We start from the raw sequence: 27,750 nt of genomic DNA, 5'->3' as shown, positions 1-27,750 counted from the left end.
TTTCTAAAATAAAAATTCTAGAGACTTCATCTGGGTTCTTATTTTCAGTTTAATTGTTGTCCTTTGAGTCAGCTCTAATATTTCTTCATCCCTTTCTTAAGTGGCATGTATACTTTGGTCATAGTTCTGGGCTGTAAAATTATTCTCTTATACCTAATTTTTTTTTTTTTACATTATATATTTTCCCATCATATTTAGTTATGACCATAATAGGCTGGAGCAAAAGTATTATAAATCCTCAAGAATTACGAAGCATTTCTTAATTATGGATACAACAGTTCCTTAATTTTTTTTTTTTTTTTTTTTTTTGAGATGGAGTTTTGCTCTTGTTGCCCAGTCTAGAGCAATGGCATGATCTTGGCTCACCGCAACCTCCACCTCCCAGGTTCAAGCGACTCTCCTGCCTCAGCTACCCAAGTAGCTGGGATTATAAGCATGTGCTACCACGCCTGGCTAATTTTGTATTTTTAGTAGAGATGGGGTTTCTCCATGTTGGTCAGGCTGGTCTCAAACTCCCAACCTCAGGTAATCCACCAGCTTCAGCCTCCCAAAGTGCTGGAATTACAGGTGTGAGCCACCACACCCGGCCAAGTTCCTTAATTCTTAATAAGGATTCATAATAGTTGTTACATAGCATTTTTCTTTTTCTTTTTTTTTTTTTTTTGAGACAGTGTCTCAAAAGGAACTATGCAGCTCAGACTGGAGTGCAGTGGCTCACTGCATGATTATAGCTCAGTGCAGCCTGGAACTCCTGGGCTCAAGCAATCTTCCTGCCTCAATCTCCTGAGCAGCTGGGACTATAGATGTATGCCACCACACCCAGCTAATTTTTTTTTAATTTTCATTTTCTGTAGGAATGGGGTCTCCCTATGTTGCCGAGGCTGGTTTCAAACTCCTGGCCTCAAGTGATCCTTCTGCCCTCGTCTCCCAAAGTGTTGGGAAGACAGGTGTAAGCCACTGTGCCCGGCAGATACATACATATATATATAGTACACTCCTAAGAGTACATGGCTACCTGGTTTCTGTTCCTGTCCAAACTTCTTGTTCTCATTCTTTATTTATTGTTGTTAGCACTTAACAATTTGTTTACAATCAAGAATGTTTTTATAAAGTTAGATTTACGTAAGTTTTCTGTTACTTGGGAATCAAGTACATTTGTAAAAAAGTTTAAGCAGAGTATGGAGACTTTTTCCCTCAGGTCAAGGACTTTTGGAATTAAATTTGCTGATTCCTGGAGGCTCAAAAAGTACTTTTCTTTAGAAAACCAAATATGCTGCTCTATTAGGTTGAAATGGAACATGAGTATTGAACCAGCAAAGAATAGGTACTATCTATATTATTATTACCCATTTTAAATTCTGTTGTTCTGTGAGATAGCTCACTTTAGGTCCTACTGAGTACTTTCCTAAACTGCTTTTATAGTAATATTAAAAATTATAAATTTAATTTTAAAAATAATTTCAAATATTACACTTTACCATTCTGTTCAACTTTCACATGGTACACATAAACTGAGTTACAGTCATGTGACCTAGTATTGAAAAAATTTGGGCATTATCAGATAGCTTTAAAAAAACAATTCCATCCTTAGGTGATTAAGAATCTGGTTCAAAGAAATCCAAAGGGGAAATATATCCAAGTGTACACTGTGGGTTACTTTTACAATTATGTGCTTCCAAATGTTCTGGTTAGATGTATCACCAAGAAATAATACAGTGCTATAGAAGGAGTCTGACAGGATGAAATACTTCTTGAATAATACTTAACTAATATAACTAACATTTGGGCATCTCTCACAAGTGAACAAATTTCACACTGGACAGCCACACGACTGAATTCAATGCTTGATACTTACTTCTGGTAATATAAACCCTATGACAGTGACATATAAACATGCTTTAAAGAACTCAATAATAAATTACTGACCTTCTATGAGCCTCTTCATCTACTAATCTAACTTGGCAATATGCCTAAATTTGGTTCCATGGACACAGAACAGGGCTAGTTTTGAAATTAGGGTTGGCCTTAAGGAACCAAATTTATGTTTAGGAACTATGAGATAAATTCCTTATGAAAACATCTTACCGGTCTGTCAACCTGCATGATCTCCCAGAGCACTTCAGCCACGTCTGGCAGGGTATAGGGGGGGAGACAAAAGCAGCAGGTATGCAGCAGCTGGCTGACAAGCTGCTGTCCAAGCTGGTTCATCACCTGTCCAATCAGTTCTTTCCGTAATTCAAAGTCTTCTTCATGCTGTATGTAGGAAAGCAGGAACATCAGATAAATTCTAGTCTCAACTTTCTAAAGACCAAGCATAGGCTGGGCGCGGTGGCTCAAGCCCCTAATCCCAGTACTTTGGGAGGCCGAGGCGGGTGGATCATGAGGTCGAGAGATCAAGACCATCCTGGTCAACGTGGTGAAACCCCGTCTCTACTAAAAATACAAAAAATTAGCTGGGCATGGTGGCACGTGCCTGTAATCCCAGCTACTCAGGAGGCTGAGGCAGGAGAACTGCCTGAACCCAGGAGGTGGAGGTTGCGGTGAGCCGAGATCGTGCCATTGCACTCCAGCCTGGGTAACAAGAGCGACACTCTGTCTCAAATAAAAAAAAAAAAAAAAAAAAAGACCAAGCACTATTTCCCCTTTAGCCTAGTAATTTATCTTTAATAGGAAAGAAAGTATGTGTATGTGTATGTGTATGTGTGTGCATGTGTGTGTAAAATAACAGCTGGATTCATAAAGTCCACAAAATGTTTCGTCTTAAGAAAATTAAAGAGTTTATTAGTATCGAGGAATGAGCATAGGTTTCAACAGAGATTAATGCTTAGATTTTTCATGATTTTAAGGCAGAAAAGAAAACATGGTTCAGAATTAAAGTTAGCAATTTAAAAACGTTTTTCCCCTCATCTTCAATTAAATATTTTTAATGTGAAAAATAACTTGTGTTCCTATTTTCTTGTTTAAAAACCAAGTCGGCCTGGCACGGCAGCATACACCATAGTCCCAGCCACTCCAAAGGCTGAGGTAGGTGGACAGTTTGAACCCAGGTGTTCTGGGCTGGTGCCTGCAGTAAGTTCAGTATCAATATTGTAATCTCCCAGGAGTGTGGAACCACTCCTGGGTTGCCTAAGGAGGGAGGGGTGAACAGCCCAAGTCAGAAACAGTGTGGGTCAAAATCCCATTCTCACCTGTAGTGGGATCTCGCCTGTGAATGGCCACTACAGTATGGGTAACACAGTCAGACCTCCATCTCACAACAAAACAAAACAAAACCAACTGAAATAAGAATTGAAGACGCCTATCAGACATCTAATTTTTTCCTATTAAAAAAAAACCCTATATAGGCCGGGCGCGGTGGCTCAAGCCTGTAATCCCAGCACTTTGGGAGGCCGAGGCGGGTGGATCACGAGGTCGAGAGATCGAGACCATCCTGGTCAACATGGTGAAACCCCGTCTCTACTAAAAATACAAAAAACTAGCTGGGCGTGGTGGCGCGTGCCTGTAATCCCAGCTACTTAGGAGGCTGAGGCAGGAGAATTGCCTGAGCCCACGAGGTGGAGGTTGCAGTGAGCCGAGATCGCGCCATTGCACTCCAGCCTGGGTAACAAGAGCGAAACTCCGTCTCAAAAAAAAAAAAAAAAAAAAAAAAAAAAAAAACAAAAAAAACCCTTATTTTCTTTCTTTATGTGGTTTTTTTTTTGAGACAGAGTCTTGCTCTGTCACCAGGTGCCAGGCTGGAGTACAGATCCTGGCTCACTGCAACCTCCACCTCCTGGGGTTCAGGCAATTCTCCTGCCTCAGCCTCCTGAGTAGCTGGGACTACATGTGCATGCCACTATGCCCAGCTAACTTTTGTATTTTTTAGTAGAGACGGGGTTTCACCATGTTGGCCAGGATGGTCTCGACCTCTTGACCTCATGATCCGCCTGCCTCAGCCTACCAAAGTGCTGGGATTACAGGCGTGAGCCACCGCACCCGGCCCTCTATGTGGTCTTTAATTTTTTTTTTTGACACAGAGTCTTGCTCTGTTGCCTAGGCTGGAGTGCAGTGGCATGATCTCAGCCAACCAAAACTTCTGCCCTCTAGGCTCAAGCAATTCTCCTCCCTCAGCCTCTCTAGTAGTTGGGATTATAGGCATGCGCTACCATGCTCAGCTAATTTTTTTATTTTTAGTAGAGACGGGTTTCATCATGTTGGCCAGGCTGGTCTCGAACTCCTGACCTCAAGTGATCTGCCCACCTTGGCCTCCCAAAGTGATGGGATTACAGGCATGAGCCACTGCACCGTTCCTTCTTGTGGTTTAAACACACACACAAATATATCTAATACCTTGAGAAAAATATCTTTTTAAATTGCCTTTCCCATCTAGTAATTTTCTCTTTTACTGCCAACCTTCTTAAATGAACAGCCTGAATAGAATGCAGAAGTGAATACATACTTCTTCCCTGTTCTCCTTTATCTACAATTTTACTCCACATCTAACCAAACCTACCTTTGAAATTCCTGTGAGCCACTTTACTAGTCCCACTGCTTAGCTGTCTACTAATAAACTTAGTAGTATTCTGAATTGCTCTGATCCTAGTTTAAAGGCAGTTCGACTATCTCTCTCGAATCCAACAAATTCTACCTCTATCTCATGGTTCCATTTAAATCCCTCCCCTTTCAGAAAGTTATTCCAACTCTCTTTTGTCTAGAGCTTTCCCTTGTCTAATCTCATAGCAATCAAGACTTTTATCACTCATTTGATAATCAAATACTGGAGGCCAAGATGGGAGGATCACTTTAGGCCAGGAGTTCAAGACCAACCTGAACAACATGGTGAAATGCCATCTCTACAAAAAAAAAAACTAGCCAGGCATGCTGGTGAATGCCTATAATCCTAGCTACTCAGTGGGCTATGGATTCCTTGAGCCTGAGAGGCAGAGGCTGCAGTGAGCCATGATCACATCACTGTACTCCACCTAGGCGACAGAGCATGACCCTGTCTCAAAAACAAATGAAAACACCAAATACTGGCTTCTTGTTGTTATTTAACTCTTTAAACTTGTTTCTCTCTTCAACTAAACACCAAATGGTTTGAGAGCAGAAACAGTTTTAGACTGCTTTATGTAGCCTAAAGCACCCAGCACACGTGTCTTGTTGATATTTTGGCTAGTGAATGATCCACTACGATAAATGTCTACCAATACAGACCAAGTAACGAAATACTGGAATACTGGTTTTCCCCTAAGGAATGACAAAGAGATGGATGCAGCAAACCACCATGGCATGTGTATACCTATGTAACAATCCTGCATGATCTGCACATGTACCCCAGAACTTAAAGTACAATAAATAAATAAGACAAAAAATAACTATAAAAAAAAAGCTGTTAAGTAGAAATGGTATCACATTTATACTTACATCATTGGCTACCCCTGTATGAATGAGGTCTCGTAGAAACCTCATGACACTACAGTTGGCATCCCGGTGGTCCAGGGTAGTAGAGGCAATGGCCCACTGTAAGATGGGGATGACTACTTGGCTCCTCAGCAAGGTGACAGGGCTACGCTGAATAAACCTGGTGTGGAAAGGGAAACTAGGTATAAATCACAAGATTAGGCTATAAAAGCAGCCAGAATAAAAGGGCAAAACGACGAAGACAAGAAAAAATATCAGTAGTTGGTGGGGGTTTCAGGAAAGAAGGGATGAACAGACAGAACAAAGAGGATTTTTATGGCAGGGAAAGTATTCCGTATGATACTATAACAATGGATTCATGTCATTACATATTTGTCAAAACCCACAGAATGTACACCAAGAGTGAACCCTAATTAAACTGTGGACTTTGGGTGATAATAATGTGTTAATATAGGGTCACTGTTTGTACTACTCTGGTGGGGGATGCTGAGAGAGGGGAAAGCTGTGTGTGTTAGAAGGGAGGGGTATATGGGAGCAACTTTTTACTCAAATTTGCAGCGATCTAAAGTTGCTCTTCAAAAAAAAAAAAAAGTACAATACCTTAGATTAGCATATTAAAAGACATATTACCACACCCAATTTCCAACTAAAATTTTATAAATCAAGAAAGACCAGTCAAAAGTACTTACAAGTAGAAACTCTCCTGGTTAAAATGCCCTAAAGGTGCTACAACAGCATTTCCCAAACTAAAGTTCACAGAATTCCAGTTCCCCAGGATGTCAACAGGAATCCTTCAAAGAAAAGGTTGCGCATTCAAGTAAGCTTGGGAAATGTTGCTGATTTTAAAAGTGGTTTTGCTTGTTTATTTTTTGTTTTAAACTACTATCGGGTTTCTAAGCTCCTTTAATATACCGGGAGAATCTCTTAAGAAAAAGATGCAGTATATTCCAAACTTGTTTCATCATTTGTTCAAAGAACATTTCTAGGGACTAGTTTTCCAAGGAATACATACCCTAAGAAAAGAGATTGATAGCCCATCCAACAATCCTATCTACTAAAAAAAGTTTTTCTAATCTATCTGAAAACTAACAAAAAAAGTGTTCAATATTCAATCCTGAGATGAAACTATCAAGTCAATATTACTTTGCATTTGTAAGTGATATAACAGTTGGGTTTTTCTTGTTTTGAAAAATAATGATTTTTCTTTTTCTTTCTTTCTTAATGCTTATATGCTGATAGGTTTGGTTAAAATTCCTTAGTCAGGGACTAAGGAATTCAAGCAGAAGTTTGGCAATCATATTGTTAGTGCTACTGATAAAGCAAGCTGTTGATACGGCTGAGAAATACAGTGTGAGACAACTGCTAAGGCATCTTAAAATCCTAAACATTAGTTATTCTGAAACTGATTATATCTAAAGGAATGCTAAGCTTCTCAAGGGGAAGAAATGGTTAAAAACTGCCGGGCACGGTGGCTCAAGCCTGTAATCCCAGCACTTTGGGAGGCCGAGGCGGGTGGATCACAAGGTCGAGAGATCGAGACCATCCCGGTCAACATAGTGAAACCCCGTCTCTACTAAAAATACAAAAAATTAGCTGGGCATGGTGGCACGTGCCTGTAATCCCAGCTACTCGGGAGGCTGAGGCAGGAGAATTGCCTGAACCCAGGAGGCGGAGGTTGTGGTGAGCCGAGATCGCGCCATTGCACTCCAGCCTGGGTAACAAGAGCGAAACTCTGTCTCAAAAAAAAAAAAAAAAAAAAAAAAAAAGAAATGGTTAAAAACTATGGAGGACTGTAGAGATGATCTAGTCAAGTGTTTTACCAGGCACACTGCATTGTCCTGTGTGTGCTCCCTCCTTTCTGGCAGGAACTCAGCTCCTTTATCCTTGCTTCCCATAATACTCTGCATCATTGCTGGGGATATACTAGCTTGCAATTTACCTTGGGGTTATGAATCATTAATCTACTTACTCCAGTGACTTCATTTTACAAGAATAAAATAAGAGTCAGATGGCAAGTCACTAAGCAGTGATGGGATGAGCAATTAAATATGAAATGTGCTTCTCAGAAGGGTTTACCTAGTGGCTAGCCGGAACAGGTCATCTACAGTGTCAGGGTGATTCTGGAGACCATTCTGCTGTTCCAGGAGCTGAAAGGTAGGGATGCACAGTGCCTAAAACAGAAGAGTGATTTTAAAAGAAATGCTTTTTTAGAAATGCCACAGCATTCAGACTTGCCACATATTACAATAAGTACAAAAGGAACAAAGAAAAGCACAGCTGGGAAAAGAAAAAGACTGTAATGAGAACATCTGATCAGGAAAAGAAAAACATAAATCCTTCCCAGTTGACATAAACAGTTTTCACCTATGAAGTCCTTAATTTATTTTTTTTTTTTTTCTGAGATGGAGTCTTGCTCTGTCGCCCAGGCTAGAGTGCAGTGGCATGACCTTGGCTCACTGAAACCTCTGCCTCCCGGGTTCAAGGGATTCTTCTGTCTCAGCCTCCCAAGTGGCTGGGACTACAGGTGCATACCACCACGCCCAGCTAATTTTTATATTTCTAGTAGAGACGGGGTTTCACCATATTGGCCAGGCTGGTCTCAAACACTTGACCTTGTGATCCGCCCACCTCAGCCCCTTAAAGTGCTGGGATTAGAGGCGTGAGCTACTGTGCCCATCTGAAGTCCACAGGGGACTTTAAGAAAGGGTTGAGGGTATAGATTTTAGTTGATAAAACTCAATAGATGTCATCTCAAAGTTTCAGAAAATTTTTGAAAGCAAAGATTCTATTTAGGTACTAGATATGATCTAGTCCACTAAGGGAATGGACGTTTTCATAATAATTATGAAATATCAATTTTAAATGAAAAGACGTCTTGGGAAAAGAAACAGCATACTTCAACTCAATACTCCCCCTCTGTGACTAGAAGGAACAGAAAAGCAGTATCTGAAGAGCCGTTTCTAATGCCAGCTATTAACTCTAAAACCCTTCCTGCTGCTAAGTAAACTAGTCAATTGGCTGTTCCAGGCAAGAAGTTAAATATACAATAATGCTTGAGCTTAAGAGATTCACTTGCTCACCTCCTTCCCCCTCCAAACACCCTATCTCTGGAAGAGCATAAACCAGGCAATAACATCTGTAATAATCATTACACTCCTGTGGTCAGTCTCTCATTCTCTCAAGCAGGCCTGTTCAGAGAACAACTAGGAAGCTTTTACTTCCCTGTTATTAGGAAATGAACATGCCTGGGGGAAAACATAAGGAAGCAACGGAATTAAAGACATGATAAAGAATATGCTGCTAGGCTTTCAGACCCTCCAGGCCTGATGCGTCTTCACTCCCCAGGGAAAAGATACCTGGAGCATGTCTAGTAGTCCCTGCCGACAGCCTTCTTCCATGCCATACTCATCCACGAGGATACTGCCAAGGTACAGGAAACAGGAATGCTGATGTACATGGTACACATTCACCATCTGTCAAGGGAAACAATTAGTTCAATGCTTCGCCCTTCAAAAAGTACCAACTTATGAAGCTTTCTCCAGAAAGAAATTCAGAGATTGATTGATTTCTTCTCTTCAAGGCAATATAGTAAAGTTTGTTAGCACTATTTTATGAAACATAGGGCTCAATTTCTCAATAATTTTCAAGTTCTCTATTCTTCCAACCCTTTGACCTTTGATTTTCCCAAGACAACGCTGTATAAGAGTTGTCTAATACTTAAAGCTGGAAGTTATCAGGGAGCTCACATAATGTTTGCAAAACCCTACCACAGAATATTTCATCCAGTACATAAACGTTACTCTCACTTGCACCTTAGATAGGTCATATTTTTCAACAAGATATACAGCCATAGTTGGAACAACAATATCAAATGCCTTCATCTTGGAGAAGACAGTGAAACCATTGTTTAAATTTTGAGTTGCTCCTAAACCTATCTATTTTATCTTTTAAGTAAAAAACAGTGTTTTCTATCAAGATACTTGGATTTCAACAGAGCAAATATTTTAACACAATATGCACATTATTTTTTTAAAGAGATAGGGTTTTGCTCTGTTGCCCAGGCTGGAGTGCAGTGGTGAGGTCTGTGGCCTCAACCTACCAGTCTCAAGGGATCCTCCCACCTCAGCCTCCCAAGCAGCTGGGACTATAGGTGTGCACCACCACGCCCAGCCACAATATGCACTTAAATGATTTGTTTAAAATTTTTACTCCACTATCCTCCCAGAATTAAGAAGCAATTGTACATTCACGTATTTAAAACGCCACTACAATAGATATGTATTGATCTTATTATATAAATTCAACTCTATGAACTTGGTGGGGACTGAAAGAATACAGTCACTAATTCCTCAATCGGCATATGCCATGGAATGAGCATGAGATGAGAGCTATGAATCCATTCCATGTTGTAAACTTAAAATTATATGCTTTACTAAGGAATGATTAAGTCAAGGGTTGCCAAACATTTTCTTAAAGGGCTACTTAGTAAAAAGTATAGATCTTGTCTGCCATTCAGTCCTCTGCCCACTCAACTTTGCCAATGTAGAATAAAAATGACCATAGATAATACTTAAATGAAGTACAGCTATAGCTCAGTAAAACATTAAACAAAAACAAAAAACAAAAACAGGTGAAGGGCCCACTGACTATAGATTGCTGGCTCCTGAGTTAAGGGATTTTTAAGGATAATTTTAATTTTTGTCACACGTACTGACTCTACAACACACCTCCCATATAATGGTGCTACCTACTCCATTGGGTTGGTCATATACTTAACTAGCAGGAATTTTAAAACGGTATCAAAGTCAAGAGGGTATCCTCCAATAGCAAAGGGGCATTCTATCAAGTTGTAGTAGACCCAGAATGGATTGCACTGAAGGGGAAACTTGACCAGAGGTGGTAATTGCCTAAATGAAAATATATTATTGTGCTCAGCATACAGTGAAAGTAGAGAAATCACTAAAAATTAAAATTCTTTTGAAATATTTACCTGTACAACCTTTAATCAAATCTACAATTTAGGGAGGTAAGGTTATCCAAGTACCAACACTGTACCAGCATGCCTGTGCCTGTGGTTGAGGGCACCTAGGATGCAGAATTTAAGGGGACACTCGCGCTTAAGGCCAGTGCCTCCTTAAAATCTGCACCCTAGGTGCCCTCTCTAGGTAGAGAATTGTCACTTCAGGTTGGGCGGGGAATGGCTCTAGCCTGGGGCTCTGTGACTATTTTCTTCACAGCATGGGTACAAAATTTCACAAAGCCCTCAGAGTCCTGCAAATGCAGGATTGGCACTTTGCCTTGTACCCCTAAATCTTGTGCCCTAGGCAATAATGTTAATATCAACACAAATTACTTAGTGACTTATGCACAGGCATCTCATATAGTTCTAGATGAGAATATGATTTTAGAGTACATCATTTAGTGAGTCATACCATCATAATTACATATCAATCTTAATGACTAAAAGAGTCAAATTTATTTTTTGACAAATAAGAAACTTCTGTGGACAACTAACTGTGGCCAAGACTGAAGAAAATCCCTTTGAGCCAAGAAACAGCAAAGTTGGACTTGCCACATTTTTTCCCCAAGGATATGAACAAAAAACGCTTACCATTAGTGTAAAAGGACTGAGCACCAGTCATTTGCTTCACAGAATTTCACACTGGACTGGACTGTGTGGCTATTTAGAATACTACTATACCTACTATACAGAAGAGATTTTGGGCTGTTTCCTTTGTAGACAATGTACCTATCACAGGCATTAATCTCTTTCAAGTTTTCTTTTGGTTTATTAATTAATAAATTAAAAAGTGTTTCATTTCATAAGCAAAATTTTTGTTCTAAAGGCTCCCATTCCAATTTTTTTTTTTTTTTTTTTGAGACTGAGTCTTGCTCTGTCATTCTAGCTGGAGTGCAGTGGGGTGATCTTGGCTCATTGCAACCTCCACCTCCTGGGTTCAAGTGATTCTCCTGCCTCCGCCTCCCGAGTAGCTGGGATGCCTGGCTAATTTTTGTATTTTTAGTAGAGACAGGTTTCACCATGTTGGCCAGGCTGGTCTTGAACTCCTGACCTCAGGTGATCCACCACTCTCGGCCTCCCAAAGTGCTGGGATTACAAGCGTGAGCTACTGCACCCGGCTTCCTATTTCAAATTCTGTACACGAAACACAAGCCCCCATTACAGACAACTTTACCTGTGTGACTAGTGGCTGCAGCAGCGCTGCAGATCCTTTGCCTACACAGCGAACAGCAAAGCGCAGGCACCTGCAACAACGCTCTACAATCCGATTATCAGCTCGGTGCTTATTTAGAGTCTCAGATAAAACTGGCCATATCTGGGTTAAAAGAAAAAGAGCACAAGAAAGAAAATATTCAATAACTAGGACCTGAAAAACTGCTAAGTTGGTAACATCTCATTTAGTTTTTTTTTTTTGTTTTTTTTTTTTTTTTTTTGAGACGGGAGTTTCATTCTTGTTACCCAGGCTGGAGTGCAATGGCGCGATCTCGGCTCACCGCAACCTCCGCCTCCTGGGTTCAGGCAATTCTCCTGCCTCAGCCTCCTGAGTAGCTAGGATTACAGGCACGCTCCACCATGCCCAGCTGATTTTTTGTATTTTTAGTAGAGACGGGGTTTCACCATGTTGACCAGTATGGTCTCGATCTCTTGACCTCGCGATCCACCTGCCTCGGCCTCCCAAAGTGCTGGGATTACAGGCTTGAGCCACTGCGCCTGGCCTTCATTTAGTTTTTAAATAACTGGGACAAAATTTTCTTTATAGGAACACACATGGCCAGGATGGACAGGTTCAATAGACTACCCACCACAAAACCCTACCACTTAACAAGAGAAACAGTGCCTCTTTAAAACTGGAAGAAAAGCGTGTTTAACTTTGCTAAAAGACAGAGATACACAATTTCCTAAACTTTCCTGAAAAATGATGAAAAGAATGAATATGAGTTATACAGGAAGAGATGTTTAAAGATAGCTCTTGGAAGGTGGAAGACTTTGAACAAAAGGACCAGAGTTAAGGAAGTGGCATCATCTGAGACCACTGGATACTTAAGGATATTAAGTGTTTATGTAGTTTGTCCCCTGCAGTCTCAAAAGCAATTCTTAAAACGGACTTTTGATGTTCACATAACCCTCAGTGAAAAAAGTAGAGGGGATATATGTCATCACTAAGAAAACTGAAGTCACTCACTTTGCCAAAAATATTCTGCTGGTACTGATCAGTCCTACTAGCAACTCTATAGGAGGCACACAGTGAATCTCTTTCTACCACTTCTCTGGCATTTCAATGCATTCCCCTGCAGCCTGTTTTGTTATCAAATCCAAAATGAAAGATATCTGGATGGCTCTATCCCTCATTTCATTGAAAGCATATCAGCAAATTGAATCTCCCTATGAACCTGGAAGACAGTACCTTCTCAAGTGAGTTACCCAAAGCCCTGTAAGGAAAACAGAAGCAAGCCTTGATTCCACAAACATCCATTAGCACTTACTTCCTGTATGACTTTTTGGCACGGATGAGTCTGTCCATTTTCCACAATGGGATTAGTATGTCTGGGAAAAAAGACAAAGGCCCAAAATAGTGAATAAAGAGCAATTTCACTGAGGACCCAGAGCCCTGAGCCCTGCTTGCTTACTTAGTATCATTTTCACCAAATAAAGAAAACCAGATGATAAAGTCATTTACTTACATCACCTTTACAAGTACATACTTTAAAATCATCCTATCATTTTTTTTTTATCACCTTCAAGTCACTTCCAATAGAACATGCAAATTCAATCCAACTTTGTGTACATGGGCTGTGAGGCACTACAGATATCTTTTTCATTTTTTACCTTAATACATTTGAACATGGGCCAGGCACAGTGGCTCACGCCCATAATCCCAGCACTTTGGGAGGCTGAGGTGTGTAGATAACCTGAGGCTAGGAGTTTAAGACCAGCCTGACCAACATGGTGAAACCCTGTCTCTACTCAAAATACAAAAATTAGCCGGGCGTGGTGATGCATGCCTGTAATCCTAGCTACTCAGGAGGCTGAGGCAGGAGAATCACTTGAACCTGGGAGGCAGAGGTTGCAGTGAGCTGAGATCACACCATTATACTCTGGCCTGGGCAATAAGTGGATGGAGTGAAAATCCAACTCAAAAAGAAAACAAACAAACAAACAAAAAACACCTGAATATGTAGTTTCTTCCAAATTAAAAAAAATATACACAGTTTGTCTAAATCTACTATTAGAAACCAAGTATTGCTTTAAAGACAAGTATTCCTTGCACTAAAAGAAAAAAGCTGTAAGAACTGTAGTCCAATGATGTAGTTCTAGTCTGAATCCAATGTCCCATCCACAATCAGCCAAATACAACTCCTCTGTCTAGTTCTAGAGCCCACTAATTTGAAGAAAAGCAGGAAAAAAAAAAACCCCAGGATTAATTACGAACTACTTTAAAGGAAAGTTACTCTTTAGTTTTAAAAAGCTCAAAAACAACTTAATAAAAATTTAACTTTCTTCAATTCAAGCACTTACATCTATTGCAGACTTTCATTTACTGTGAAATATTGCTGTTAATAGGTTCCAGAATGGCCTATTAACAGGGCTCTCTTAATTATAAAAGGAAAGCATTGCACCAACTCAGAAAAAGATGCCTGTTGGCAATAACTAATGAGTGAAAATATTACCTTTGTTTATATTTATCCCACATAGGCTTCTACGCAATGATTACTGTAACATTCCAGTTATACATGATTCCCACAAATTATAAATTATGCTACTCAGTTACAACAACGCTTTGAAAACTGTCACTCAAACACCTTTTTAATCATTAGGCTCCTCTTGACTTCAAAGATGCATTCATTTCACCTGATCACAGAAGAAGCTTCATTTTATTTTTGTACCCATATACTACACAGCAGTAGTTTTGCAAGTATGGTCTCTGCAATAGCAAGCAGAATCATCAGCATTACCCAGGAATTATCAGAAATGTAAACTTTCAGGTCCTACCTACCCAAGATCCAATGAATCAGACACTCAGGGGACAGGACCTAGTAATCTGTGTTTTGATAAGCCCAGAATCACTTCACATCTGATCCACGTGAAATGATGATACATGGGAAATTCTGGTCTTTTGGTCTCCACAGAACCAAAAGAATTTCTTTTTTTTTTTTTTTTTGGAGACAGAGGCACTGTCACCCAGGCTGCAGTGCAGTGGTGTCTCGGCTCACTGCAATCTCTACCTCCCGGGTTCAAGCAATTCTCCTACCTCAGCTTCCGAAGTAGCCGGGACTACAGGTGTATGACACAATGCTTGGCTAACTTTTTGTATTTTTAGTAGAGATGGGGTTTCACTGTGTTAGCCGGGATGGTCTCAATCTCCAGACCTCATAATTTGCCCACCTTGGCCTCCCAAAGTGCTGGGATTACAGATGTGAGCCACCACACCCAGCCAAGAATCCCATTTTTAAAGAGTCTTTCTTCTTTTTTTTGAGATGGGGTTCTTACTCTGTCACCCAGGCTAGAGTGCAGTGGCATGATCTCAGTTCACTGCAACTTCTGCTTCCCAGGCTCAAGTAATCTTCCCACCTGAGCCTCCCAAGTAGCTGGGACCAAAGACCCATGCCACCACACCCAGCTAATTTTTTGTATTTTTGGGAGAGACAGGGTTTTGCCATGTTGCCCAGGCTGGTCTGGAACTCCAAAGCTTAAGCAATCCATCTGCTTTGGCCTCCCAAGTGCTGGGATTAAGGCATCAGCCATTGCGCCTGGTCGTCCACTTTTAAAGAGTCTTTTAACAAAGACCTACCAGGAATGAATTCTTAGAATTTGCCTTTGCCCCAGAATTTAAGGTAACAGTTGGCTTAATTAGTCTTCAAACACAGGAAGATACTTGCAAGTATGAGGAAAAAACACCTGCTTATTTTAACACATAATGGTTTCATTTGAGCCTTTAACCCAGTAAGGCATCCAGAGTCTCCTTTCTTACCTAAATATTACGGCAAGGCGATCTAAGAACACAGTGGGATCTGAGGATATGCCATTGCTGGGCTCTTGAGACAATAGCTGAAGAGACAAAAGGACATTAACACCCAATTGTCACATGTACAAATCTACAGCCAACACTAGAACATACATCAGCCTTTGTCTCAATCTCTGCTTATTTCCTTATATTAAGTCCTAAAAGTTACTCAAATGGTGCAAATTTTAATTTATACTGTCAAATTACTTTTTTCCATCTTATTGCATCCTGGCCAAGACTACATATTATTACATTTTACTGTCTGATCACTGAGGAGTAGAAAACAGTCTCATCTGATTTTTTTCCGATTTAATTATAATTATTATATATATTACATAATATAGACTGTATATATGTTATGTTACACAATATGTAAAACATTATATATTTAGCTTTATATTGTGGTCTCTTACTCTTCTTTCCTAAAATTTCTTAGATACTCCCACTAGTAAATCATCAGAGATGAACTATAGAATTATTATATCAAGTTCTAAAAACCCCATTGGTATGTCTACAGTTATTGCAATATAAACATAACTAGAGAAGAGTTGACATCTTCAAAATATTCTTTAAGGAAACAAGGTAGGTTCTGGCATTGATTACTAACTTGAATGAATTCTTTTCCCATTATATTTTCTAACTGATGATTATCAATGTAAACTAAAAATAACATCCTAAGTTACTCACTAACTGAACAGGCCCCTCCTCTTGCCAATGGGACCCCAGAGAAACCTTAAAAATGGAGTTCTCAGCCATGACGAGAAGGGAAGTCAGACACATTTTGTTATACTCCCTACCTTTTGGAGTTTAGGTACAACTGGCCAGCATGAAAGTTAAATGGAGGTAAGACTGATCAAAGACTTTTTTTTTTTTTTGAGATGGAGTCTCCCTCTGTTGCCCAGGCTGGACTGCAATGGTGCGATTTCAGTTCACTGCAACTTCAGACTCTCAGGTTTAAGTGATTCTCCTACCTCAGCCTCCTGAGTAGCTGAGATTACAAGTATGCACCATCATACCTGGCTAATTCTCTGTATTTTTAGGAAAGACCAGGGTTTCACCATGTCGATCAGGCTGGTCTTGAACTCACATGATCCACCTGTCTTGGCTTCCCAACATGCTGGAATTACAGGTGTGACTCACCACGCCCAGCTGATCAAAAACTCTTTGTGGCAATAAGATACCAAATTATAAACAAGCTCTGAAGTCACACAAGGCAAGAGTTAAGTCACATCTATAGATCCTTTAATCTCTGAAGCCACTTATGACTTGTAAGCCCCCACTTCCAGATAGCTCATCTTTTTAGACCAAACCAATGTATACCTTCCATGTTTTGATTTATGTATTTGCCTGTAACTCCTGCATCCCTGAAATGTATAAAACTAAGCCCGAATCCCACCACCTCAAGCACACTTTCTCAGAACTCCTTGAGACTGTGTTTCCCTGGGCCATGTTCACTCATATTGGTTCAGGATAAACCTCTTTAAAATATTTTATAAAATTTTTTTTTTTGCATTAACACTGATATAGTGAGAATCCATTAATTCTGAAATACCTATTTCTTGTATGCAGCTACTTTGATAGCATTATTAATTTTAATAAATTCTTAGTGCATTTTCTTGGATTTTCTGGGTAGATAAAATATTTGTGAAATAAGTAACTTTGTTGTTTCATTTTTAACATGTAAACATCTTATACAGGTATTTGTTTCACACCTTTCTTAATCAGACTTACCTTTTTCAATGCCATAACCTGAACAGAACATAGTTCACTAAGACATTCAGTAATCTTTTCCAAAGGTAATCGGGCTAGGACAAGTGCTGTCCCTGAAAAACAAAGGAAGATGCAAATGCTGAATTGAGGTAGCTCAACTGGTCTCTATCACACGAGTGAACAAAAAAAGTGACCAATGCTGATTCTTAAAAAGATCAGCATTGTTGTTTAAAATTATAATACTTTGTTTTTTACAGTTGCTTTTTCTTTATTTGGCTTTGAAGGCTAAGACTAACTGACACAACTGAAGTTAATATTTGTCACACTTTTAAAAATCTCCTTTACAAAGCCAATGGCAAACCTATTTTAAAGTGTATACCATAGTGTAATGTTTCTCAAACTTCCCAGAGATTCTGATTTAGTGGGTCAAAGAGAGTCTTTATTTTTGATAAGTACTTCTGGCAATTCTTATCATAAGAGAAATTCTGACATAATGCTTTTAGAAGAATGGCTGAAATTAGAGATTTCACTCTTAACCATAACACTCTCTGTAAGGTTATGAAAGACATTTTCTCTGGGCCTCAATTTCTTTATGAAATAAAGAGACTTGAATAGCCAAGAAACAGTTAAATTTGCCTTTGTTTCTTTTAAAAAATAATTGTTACAAAAGCCTCCCACCCCCTACTTCTTTTTCCCTCCTAAACAAAATCTTGACTTGCAACTCCAATAAAATAGGTTAAAAAAAAAAACAACCCAAAAGAGGCAGTTTTAGGTTCGAGTGGAGACAGAAGGCCCAGACCCTGCCTACTCAGCCTCCCTCTTGCTGCAATCTCCATTCTATCCTTACCAATTGCTGAAACACCTTCCTCAAATCCAAAGGATTACATATTATAATGCCTATGTCCCTTCTAGGTCAAAAAACACCTTGAATATAAATGTTTTCATTTCCTGAAGTTTCATTCAACAGAACAGTAATTTATCCCCAAATCTTCAAATTTGAACTTTAAAAAAAAAAAAAAAAAAAAAGTGAGTCTTTCTGGCAGTGTATAAGCCATAGATGAGTTAGACTTTTCTTTAAAACTAGGAGGGAAAAGCCTATTCCTTTTAATTCATTCCTACAGAAAAGTATGTTATTGTAAAAAGTTTCCAGCTAGGCGTGGTGGCTCATGCCTGGTATCTCAGTACTTTGGGAGTCCAAGACAGGAGGATCACTTGAAGCCAAGGCTGGTCTTGAACACAGCAAGACCTTTTCTCTACTAAAAATTTAAAAAATTAGCTGAGCATAGTGGTGTGCACCTGTAGTCCTTGCCACTTGGAAAGCTGAGACAGAAGTATCACTTGAGCCTAGGAGTTCAAGGTTACAGTGAGCTATGATCATGCCACTGCATCCCAGCCTGGCAAAAAGCAAGACCTTGTCTCTAAATAAATAAATAAATAAATGAATAAATGAATAAATAAATAAAACTGAAAAACATTTTCTACATCTATTAGATACCACTGATAATTGGGAGGCCACATTATACTATAGGTTAGACATCACTTCAATAACAAGGTTAAATTACAATAGAAAATGACAAGAATACTTGACTCTGATTTATCTGTGCCTATGAAAGGAAACAAAAAAACCCCAAGGTACAGAAAGAAAATCTGATACCAAAAAACACAGTCACACTAGCTGGTAAGGAATCTGGTCATACGAATGACAAAGGACAGAATTCACAAATAAGGCCATCCACTCTTGTCAAGGCTAATTGTTAACAAGTCACATAAGCTTAGAAGATACCACACAGGTTATTTTACCCAATCCTTTATTTAATATACCTCAATCCTCTCTAATTTACCAGTAGTAAGAATTTCATTACCTCACAGGGCACCCCAATCTGTGTTCGGAAAGTATGGTTTAGACCATTTGCTTCCTAGGAGACAGTATATGCTTCTCTATAAATGGCTGACAAGTCACTACTCATAAAATAAATATGATCCTTCTTTTAAAAGACCATCTCTCAAATATTTAAAAATAGCCATCATGCTTAAAGACTGTTCTAAGTCTTCTTCCCTAGCCTTAATTTCTCTAGTTCTTCTAGTAAGTCTGAGCCTCATCATCACAATGGCTGTTTGCCTCTTGATAGACAATTCCTGAGCATAAGCTGATCAGTAATGGTTAAAGGCTACTAAGAGACCAGGACCCCTGACCTCTGCTTATGGCACTGATCCATGTATGCTACTTTTCAACTCCCCCTTCCCTCTTTGGTATGGCAATGCTTCTATGGTCTCCCTTTTTATTCTTCCAACTTAAAAACCAACCATGTTTAGTTTGAATATGTTGTCTCTACCCAAATCTAGGTCTGTGCTATACATACTGCAAGTAGTATTAATTATATAGCCTTAAGATAGTTCAAGAAAAGAATGCATGTACTTATATATAGACAACACTATCCCATCTAGTGGAAAAGCCACCTTCCCCATCACTAATACATTGCACCTGAAAAACTGGGATATGACAGATAAAAGATTACCCCAAGTAGTGGCTATGAGGTGACTATTAACGGTTAACATCAAGTAAATACCTTTTAGCAAGCCCACAGCAGCTTCTGGAGACAATAGGAAGGAATCAAGGGAACGGGCAATCTCCAGGAGTCCATTAAAGTGCTGAGCCATGTGATCTCGGCAGACAGAGCAAATGTTATGAATGGCTTTGGCTGCAGCAGAAGCCAGGGGCTTTTCACACAGGCCTTTCATCAAATAGCCCAACACAGGGTCTAAGAAGAAAAGCCAAGCAGAGATTACATATCTGAAACTAAAGAAAGACTTGTAGTTTGTTAGAACAGAGGTATATTTGCTTTTCTTTTTTTAAAGCAAAAGAACCCCTTTAAAAAGTGAAATGTGTTCAGAACCACAATAAATAAAACACATAAAAATGGAGCTGATCTCTGCTACACACTGTCAATAGACCCTGAGCCTCATCTACTTCATCTTCCATTTCTTCCCTCAGGGCAGTCAACTATTCCTTCTAACTCCCAGGGACTCACAGAGCAGTTTGTAAACCACTGACTTAAGAGCATATATGGTAATCCAGGTATTAAAAATATGGCAATGTAAAAAAGAATGCAAAGCTCAGGGAGTTAACAATTATCAAGAGGTGAATTACAGTACTCAGTAAAACAAGATTTATGAATTACGACAAGGATAGGCATCTGAAGCTGAAACTTATACTTGCTTCTTTCTAGTTACAAAAGTCCTTAAAATACGCACTACGCAGATGAATCTTCAGCACTTCGAGATGAATTAATTCACTATGTTTCAATTTTACCAAATATAAATATTCCAAGAAAGTTTATTATAAAGTTGAATTTCTATAGAGCTAATTATACTCATCTTTTTACCTTCTTTTATAAAAATCAGAATGTTTTTCTACGAGGAAAAAACCTTTAGAAAAACTGTGTGTGTGTATGTGCGCACACGTGCATATGTGTATATATATGGTTTTTCTAAGGGATATATATATACACACACATATATTTTCCTGGGGACAGTGTTTGTCTCACAGGCTGGAGTACAGTGGTGTCATCTCGGCTCAATGCAACCTCTGCCTCATGGGTTCAAGCAATTCTCTTGCCTCAGACTCCCAAGTAGCTGGGACTACAGGCATGCACCACCACGCCCGGCTAATTTTTGTGTTTTTAGTACAGACAATGTTTCACCATGTTGGTCAGGCTGATGTCAAACTCTTGGCCTCAGGTGATTCACCTGACTCAGCCTCCCCAAGTGCTGGGATTACCACCGTGCCTGGCCAAAAAACCATATATTGTTAAAGGTCATTGTGAGTACTTCAGATTGACCTTGTAGCAAACAGTGAAAAAGTATAAAGAACCAAAAGAATAATATCTTTTTTTTTTTTTTTAAGATGGAGTCTTGCTCTGTCAACCAGGCTGAAGTGCAGTGGCGCAATCTCAGCTCACTATAACCTCTGCCTCCTGGGTTCAAGCGATTCTCCCTGCCTCAGCCTCCCAAGTAGCTGGGATTATAGGCATGCACCACCACGCCTGGCTAATTTTTTTATATTTTTAGTAGAGACGGGGTTTCGCCTGTTGGCCAGGCTGGTCTCAAACTCCTGAACTCAGATGTTCACTTGCCTCAGTCTCCCAAAGTGCTGGGATTCCAGGCATGAACGACCATACCCGGCCAAGAATAATGTCTTAAAGCCCATTTAAAACAATTATGTCCATTTTTAGTCTAATGATCAATACAATGTCCAAACTCAGCACAACCTGCCCTACCTCCACTAAAAAGAAAAAACCAAAACCAAAACCCAACCCTGGTTATTTTAGGAATCAAAAGACCTAGACTCTAAGAACCTAGCCCAAGCAACTCTAATAATGTAGACTTCTGTGATTCTCAAATTGGATATTTATGGTTTTGACTATTCTGAGAATGAACACAGAGCAATCTGTCTACTACTGAGGCACAAATCTGAATGAGATACTGCAAGGAAGGTGGCACTGAATGATAAATCTTTTTATAAGAGTCTGCAATTCAACCCGGATTTGCTTCTTTCTGGACATTAACTGAAGGTATTAAAACACAAACAAATCTACTATGTTTCTTGGTGGAAAGGTAGTTCAGAAAAGAAAGCCAAATGTTGAGCCAGATTAAGTGCAGAAATCTAAGAATGAGAAAACAGGCATTTTGAAAACACTTGGAAATAGTATGCTGGGCCGGGTGTGGTGGCTCATGCCTGTAATCCTAGCACTTTGGGAGCCCAAAGTGGGCGGATCACTTGAGGTCAGGAGTTCAAGAACAGCCTGACCAACATGGTGAAACCCTGTCTCTACTAAAAAATACAAAAAATAGTGGGCATAGTGGCATGCACTTGTAATCCCAGCTACTCGGAAGGCTGACGCAGGAGAATCACTTGAATTTGGGAGGCAGAGGTTGTAGTGAGCCAAGATCACACCACTGCACTCCAGCCTGGGCAACAAAACGAAACTCTCTCTCAAAAAAGAAAAAAAGGAAAGAAAGACAGAAATAGTATGTTGAACTTAGAAAGCAGCTCACTGTATAGAAACAAAGAACACATTCACTTTTTAGCATGTCTTTCAGTCAATAAAAACAGATGTGTAAAATAAAATCCAGTAAAATGACGATAATAAAGATATACACAGAAAACACATCAAACTTAATGATACAATACTAATTACAAATTTTGGCATTATTAAAATTCTCAGAATGTATCCCTCTTAAATGTCAGGACTTGATATGTATTATCCTGAATAAGTTATTTAGACTCTTTGGGCCTCAATTTCCTTATTATAAAATGAGGAGGTTAGAATAAATGACATTAATTCTAAACTTGTTACTTATGATCTTTAGTTATTTTTTCAAGTCAATAGGACAGCCAGAGGTTATATAAGAGTCTTCATATTAATTTGTCGTTATTTAGTTTTAAATACTAATTCTTGGTTTTTAAATGGAGCATGTATCACAAGTGAAAAATCACCTCCTTTGCTTTGGCTCTTTAGAAGCTTCTAGTAGGTAAGAACTATAAGAGAGTCTGATTAGCTTAAGCATATGCCATATTAGAGACATAAATGTTCATGCTTAAACAGACTACTAGAAGCTAACTGTTCAGTTTCTCTATCTGTAGATTTAATCTTTCAAAAGTCCTTCTCCCAGATTAAACTATAAATGTTGTATCAACTAAGCACTAACTTAGGATATACTGTTTACTCTCAGTTTCTATAAACATTCTGTTAAAAAAAGAAAAAAGAAAAAAACAGAAAGGAAAACAAATGCAAAAGTAAGAGATGAGAAGAAAAATCAGAAAAATGACAAGTTAGAAGTGGCAGAGGAGAGAGATCACACATACCAAGGAACTGAGGATTTCGATCAACTACTTCACTCATCTCTCCAACCAATTCAATGCTGGTGTATCGCACAGCTGTATGTACAGTCTCTGGAAGGCGGACAACTCCTTCTAGGACTTCCACAAGTGTTGGATTGTTCTCCCTGAGTACAGACAGTAAGTACTCACAGTTACTGATTTCAGAAGTTATATTCTGGCCAAATAACAGCCTGTGATGACACATAGCATTGTTAAAAGGCTTCTTTCTAAATAACCATTAAGATAAAAGTACTTGGTATTTGTTATGAAAGATTTTCAAATTCTCAAAAAAGGGGAAAAGACAGAAATGAAAGATACTGTTTCAGAAAAAACATACTGCTCCTTAATCTTCTGAATGCCAGCAAAGTGTCTAAAGACACACCAAGCTATCAAACACAGGCTCTTTAAATTGGAGAGGCAGACATTTACTGTGGATGAATGTCTTCTTTTAAAGAATCTATTTTATTTATTCCTATAGCTGCAGTACCTAGAACAGTACCTGGCACATAGTGGGCACTCAATAAATATTGCTGAATGGCTAATTAGATGAATGAATAATTCTCACAGACCACTCTCTGTTGTTATTCTCCAAAAGATTTCTTATAGCTGGATATTGGAAACTTTAAGAACAGGTGAGTATGGGTAGCCAGCTCACTAACTGAAACAAGAAAACAAGCTGCAGAAACAGGTTAAGGTGCCCCAATTTGGAACATGAGGGAAAATTAACCAAACACTTTCCATAGCTCCATGAGTTTATCTGTTCCCTCTCCTTCTCCCACTGCCCGCCACAAAATATACTGGCTAAAGGCCTTTTGAATAGAGTGGAGTATGCCCCCAAAGTGGCAGAACTTAATCCAGAAATGAAAGATGTTTCAAATGTAAATAATGTCCTGGATTAGAGCAAGATTACCCTCTGCTGATAAACTAGGTCTATTAAGTCCTTTTATATGCACTAAAAAAATTATAATCATGCAGTTGGCTTGAAACGCAGATAAACAGAAAAATGTATCAAATCTCTCATTTATGCCTTATGTTTCCTAGGGACACTAGGCCAATTAATGAAGACTATCTACCCACCATTTTTCAAACCAAGACATATTAGACTATTAATGATTTTTATAATCTTCAGACTTGTCACAGAAGGTTCAAAATGACACCAAAATGGGTTTAAGAGTAAATAGTGTGATATGTATGTAATTAAGAACCAGAACTTCTTAATAGAGAAAAATAAACCTATTCTACCTCCTTGAATATTTACTGGATTAGAAACAATATAAGATCTCATTGAGGCCCTGAAAGGCAGCTAAGAAAGAAGTACTGTGCTTTTTATAAATATCTGCCTTAACGATCTCTCCAATCAAGACTGAATAGAGAGCTTGATTGCAGGTATCAGATCACAATTCAATGTGAAAAACATTAACATAATTTATATACTCATGGCACAAAGTAAATAGAATTTCTATGCTATGCAATTGTAAGTAAAATTCGAACAATTTGAAAATTTTCAATAGCCATAACCAAACTAGTAATTGCCCTTTAGATCTGGCTCTTTTAGGTGAAAAGGTGCCTATGCCTTGCCTCTCTGAAACTCAAAACAATGTGATTAATTTTGTAAGGATAACTTACTCAAGGTCACAAAAGCGGGAAACCCATTATTCAATTGCTTTTAAGCAAGCACCAAGAATTAAACAGTCTAACAAATTCTTTACCATATCAACTTTCACAAGGGAGCCTCAGTTGGAAAAATAAATCAGCATTCCATTGCTAGCATCAAGAATAAAATAATTTCAGCTCTAGGAAATACGGTTAAAACATGGTATCAGCAATTCAGGCTACCCTGGACTAGACTCTAGAAGTCAGAAGACTAGACAGCACAACAGAAGTAAGAAGTTCTAAAAGTCTCCAGTTATATACCATGTAAGAAAAAAGTAGTGTAATTTTCCTTCCTTTTGATATTTAGAGTTCCCAGCAAAAGACTTAGGAGACACTCACGGATCAACACTCTTTGCTATAGCAGCCATGATAAAGAGAACCGCTTCTGTCACCTCCCAGGGTGGGTTGCCTTCTTTCAGAGTAGAATATAACTAGAGAAGAAGAGGTGGATTATGCATCCATTAAACAGAAAACAGAACGCCAAAACAAACAAAACAAAAAATCCAGTTAAAGTAAATCCTGCTACCTGTTTCTAAATCTAATTATCTCTCAAGCCAGACAAGAATATTTTCATTTTTTTACATCATCACTAACTAGAGTAACTATTTTAATATTTGAAATAAACCCATTTAGACCCCCAAGAGTTTATCAAAATTATCATCTGCCCCCAGAAAATGACTACTATGAGAAAAACAAAACACAGTACATGGGTGTCTTTTCCTGGTCCTGATAATAACTGATAAATACATAAACACACTTAAAATGGAGACACAATCTAAATCCTCTGCATATGTATTGGCTTTAAATTTCTATTGTTTTAAACTACTTGTTTGCATCAACACTGGTAGTACTGATTCAATTGCTAAAAAGCAGCTGTTTAGAAGTACCTATCACAATACTGTATCCAAGCAGATTATTATTATTTTTTTTAAAGGTACACCTTGCAGAATACTCAGAGATGTTCTGGTCCAGAATTTCCCACATTATATATACCTACAGAATATGACTAAATAATATTTTCACAGTCAAATAACAGATACTGCTAGGGAAGGCAAAATTAAACAGTTCCCTTTTTATACAACTTCATAGAGCCTTTAATATACTATTTACATCATTTCTTAACTTTAATGATATAACTTTTTTTGGCAAAAAACATCTCATGAGGCTCGTGTTCCACAACTATATCTTGAACAACATTGATAATTTACATAAATTTGTATAGTAAGTCTGGAGAAGATCAAAGGATTTCACAAAGCTATAGAGTCAAAGAGAAAAGAGCCGAAATCTGAGCAGAGGTCATCTGTCTAAGTTACAGGGATCTCACTTAAGTGGTTTTCTAAGAATCTCCAACTCTTCCTGGATGGGTCAAGAAGTATGTTTTGCTTAATGAAAATAGTTATACTTTTTATTAACACTTTCTAGATTGTATTATGCCCATATATACAAAAAATCAGTTACAAAAAGAAATTTAGGTTAATTCAGTATTGCTGTGACAAAGCTTCTAAAGTAGTATTTCAGAGCTCATTAGAGTATAATCCAGCAATATAGAAACCACCTGAAATTATACTAATGTTAAGTGACATGGAATGATGATGACTGTAATGTTATGAGGTAAAAAGTTAATCACTGACTGTCAGGAAAACCTCTGGACTACGAATCTTCTACTCTAGCATAGTCACCTCTGGGATGAAAGTGCACAGGAATCTAACCATAAGTGTGGACAAAGATAATGCCAAATAACTAAAAGAATTACCAGGAGTTGGTATATCATTACTAAAGCAGAAACACTTGCCTATTGTTCCTGGCTAGGTCCAAATTCCCTATAAGTATCCTAGAGCTTATCTATGATCTTCTATTCCAGCTGTACAAGTGGAACAGCTCTCATTGTAAACGTATAGAGTAAACCATCCAGAGACTACAACTGACGTGTAAAATGTTAAATAAACATAGCTACTATATGCCAGGCAGTGTGCTAGGCACTTGCATACCTATTATCTCATTCAGCCACTAAGATTGAAGAAATAAGATGGAACATTTACCGAAGACACAGAAGTGAGCACAATTAAGATGATCAGCAAAAGTGGAAACAATCTCCAAATAGGCTTACCTGAGCAAAACACTCCATAGATCCTATCAAGAAAATCAAGTCCTTTACCAGGTCTGACACCCTCATCCGAAACTCCCCAAAGTCATCAGTCTCCTCAGGAACCCCCTCCTAAAATTTCAAATCAGATAATATTTGTTTTAAACTCACTGCAGCTTTCAATGACCTCTATAAAAATCAAGAATCAGTCCAGAATTTTTACTTAAATCATTAAGCAATAAAGTTTCAATGAACAAAAGTTGCCTCAATCACAAGGGTATTTTATTATAGACAGAGTATTTCCCAAATATGCTAAGTCAACACAACCTATTATCTGCCTTTACCACGAGAAACTCTTTTATTTGTGTGTGTATTTTGTATATCTTTTTTCTTTTCAGATGGAGTCTCACTCTGTCGCCCAGACTGGAGCACAGTGGCACAATCTCTGCTCACTGCAACCTGTGCCTCCTGGGTTCCAGTGATTCTCCTGCCTCAGCCTCCCAGGTAACTAGGATTACAGGCACGAGCCACCTGCCGGCTAATTTTTGTATTTTTAGTAGAGATGGGGGTTTCACCATGTTGGCCAGGCTGGTCTCCTGATCTACCCGCCTTAGCCTCCCAAAGTGCCAGGATTACGGGCCTGAGCCACCATGCCCTGGCCATATTCTCTATTTCTAAGCTACAGCTTATTTTGTTGTTGGAAAAATGTGGCTTGGTGAGAGTGAGAAGCGACCTGGAAGTGGTATATTAAGTGATAAGCCTATCTAAAGAATGCCAAACAAACTCTGAAAATTTATGTTTCCAGATCTACCAAAATCAACCACTGTCACAGTAACTTCACACAGAAAATAGAATTTTATTTTTATATTTGAGACAAAGTCTCGCTCCGTCACCGAGTTTGGAGTGCAGTGACATTATCTCAGCTCACTGCAGCCTTGACCTCAGGGGCTCAAGCAATCCTCTTATCTTAGCCCCCAAGCAACTGGGACTACAGGCATGTG

General features: G+C 38.8%; 1 protein-coding gene across 3 annotated transcripts in view; it reads right to left on the bottom strand.

The window, feature by feature from the left end:
• TNPO3 (transportin 3) overlaps positions 1-27,750 on the bottom strand; it is a 103,347-nt gene that overhangs the window by 15,847 nt on the left and 59,750 nt on the right. For all 3 annotated transcript variants that reach the window (XM_039472662.2, XM_039472663.2, XM_039472664.2), the window contains 12 exons: positions 26,774-26,881; positions 25,006-25,097; positions 22,999-23,138; positions 19,700-19,891; positions 17,154-17,245; positions 15,390-15,466; positions 12,904-12,964; positions 11,595-11,735; positions 8,757-8,873; positions 7,477-7,571; positions 5,404-5,560; positions 2,086-2,253 (listed from right to left, as the gene is read on the bottom strand). In XM_039472662.2, the coding sequence (XP_039328596.1) occupies positions 2,086-2,253; positions 5,404-5,560; positions 7,477-7,571; positions 8,757-8,873; positions 11,595-11,735; positions 12,904-12,964; positions 15,390-15,466; positions 17,154-17,245; positions 19,700-19,891; positions 22,999-23,138; positions 25,006-25,097; positions 26,774-26,881 (1,440 nt within the window). The remainder of the gene's footprint in view (positions 1-2,085; positions 2,254-5,403; positions 5,561-7,476; positions 7,572-8,756; positions 8,874-11,594; positions 11,736-12,903; positions 12,965-15,389; positions 15,467-17,153; positions 17,246-19,699; positions 19,892-22,998; positions 23,139-25,005; positions 25,098-26,773; positions 26,882-27,750) is intronic.

The sequence above is a fragment of the Saimiri boliviensis genome, chromosome 10 (assembly GCF_048565385.1).
Source record: "Saimiri boliviensis isolate mSaiBol1 chromosome 10, mSaiBol1.pri, whole genome shotgun sequence".
In the NCBI taxonomy this organism is placed as follows: Eukaryota; Metazoa; Chordata; class Mammalia; order Primates; family Cebidae; genus Saimiri; species Saimiri boliviensis.
Note: the sequence above shows the minus strand (reverse complement) of the source record. Positions and strands in the feature narration are given on the sequence as shown.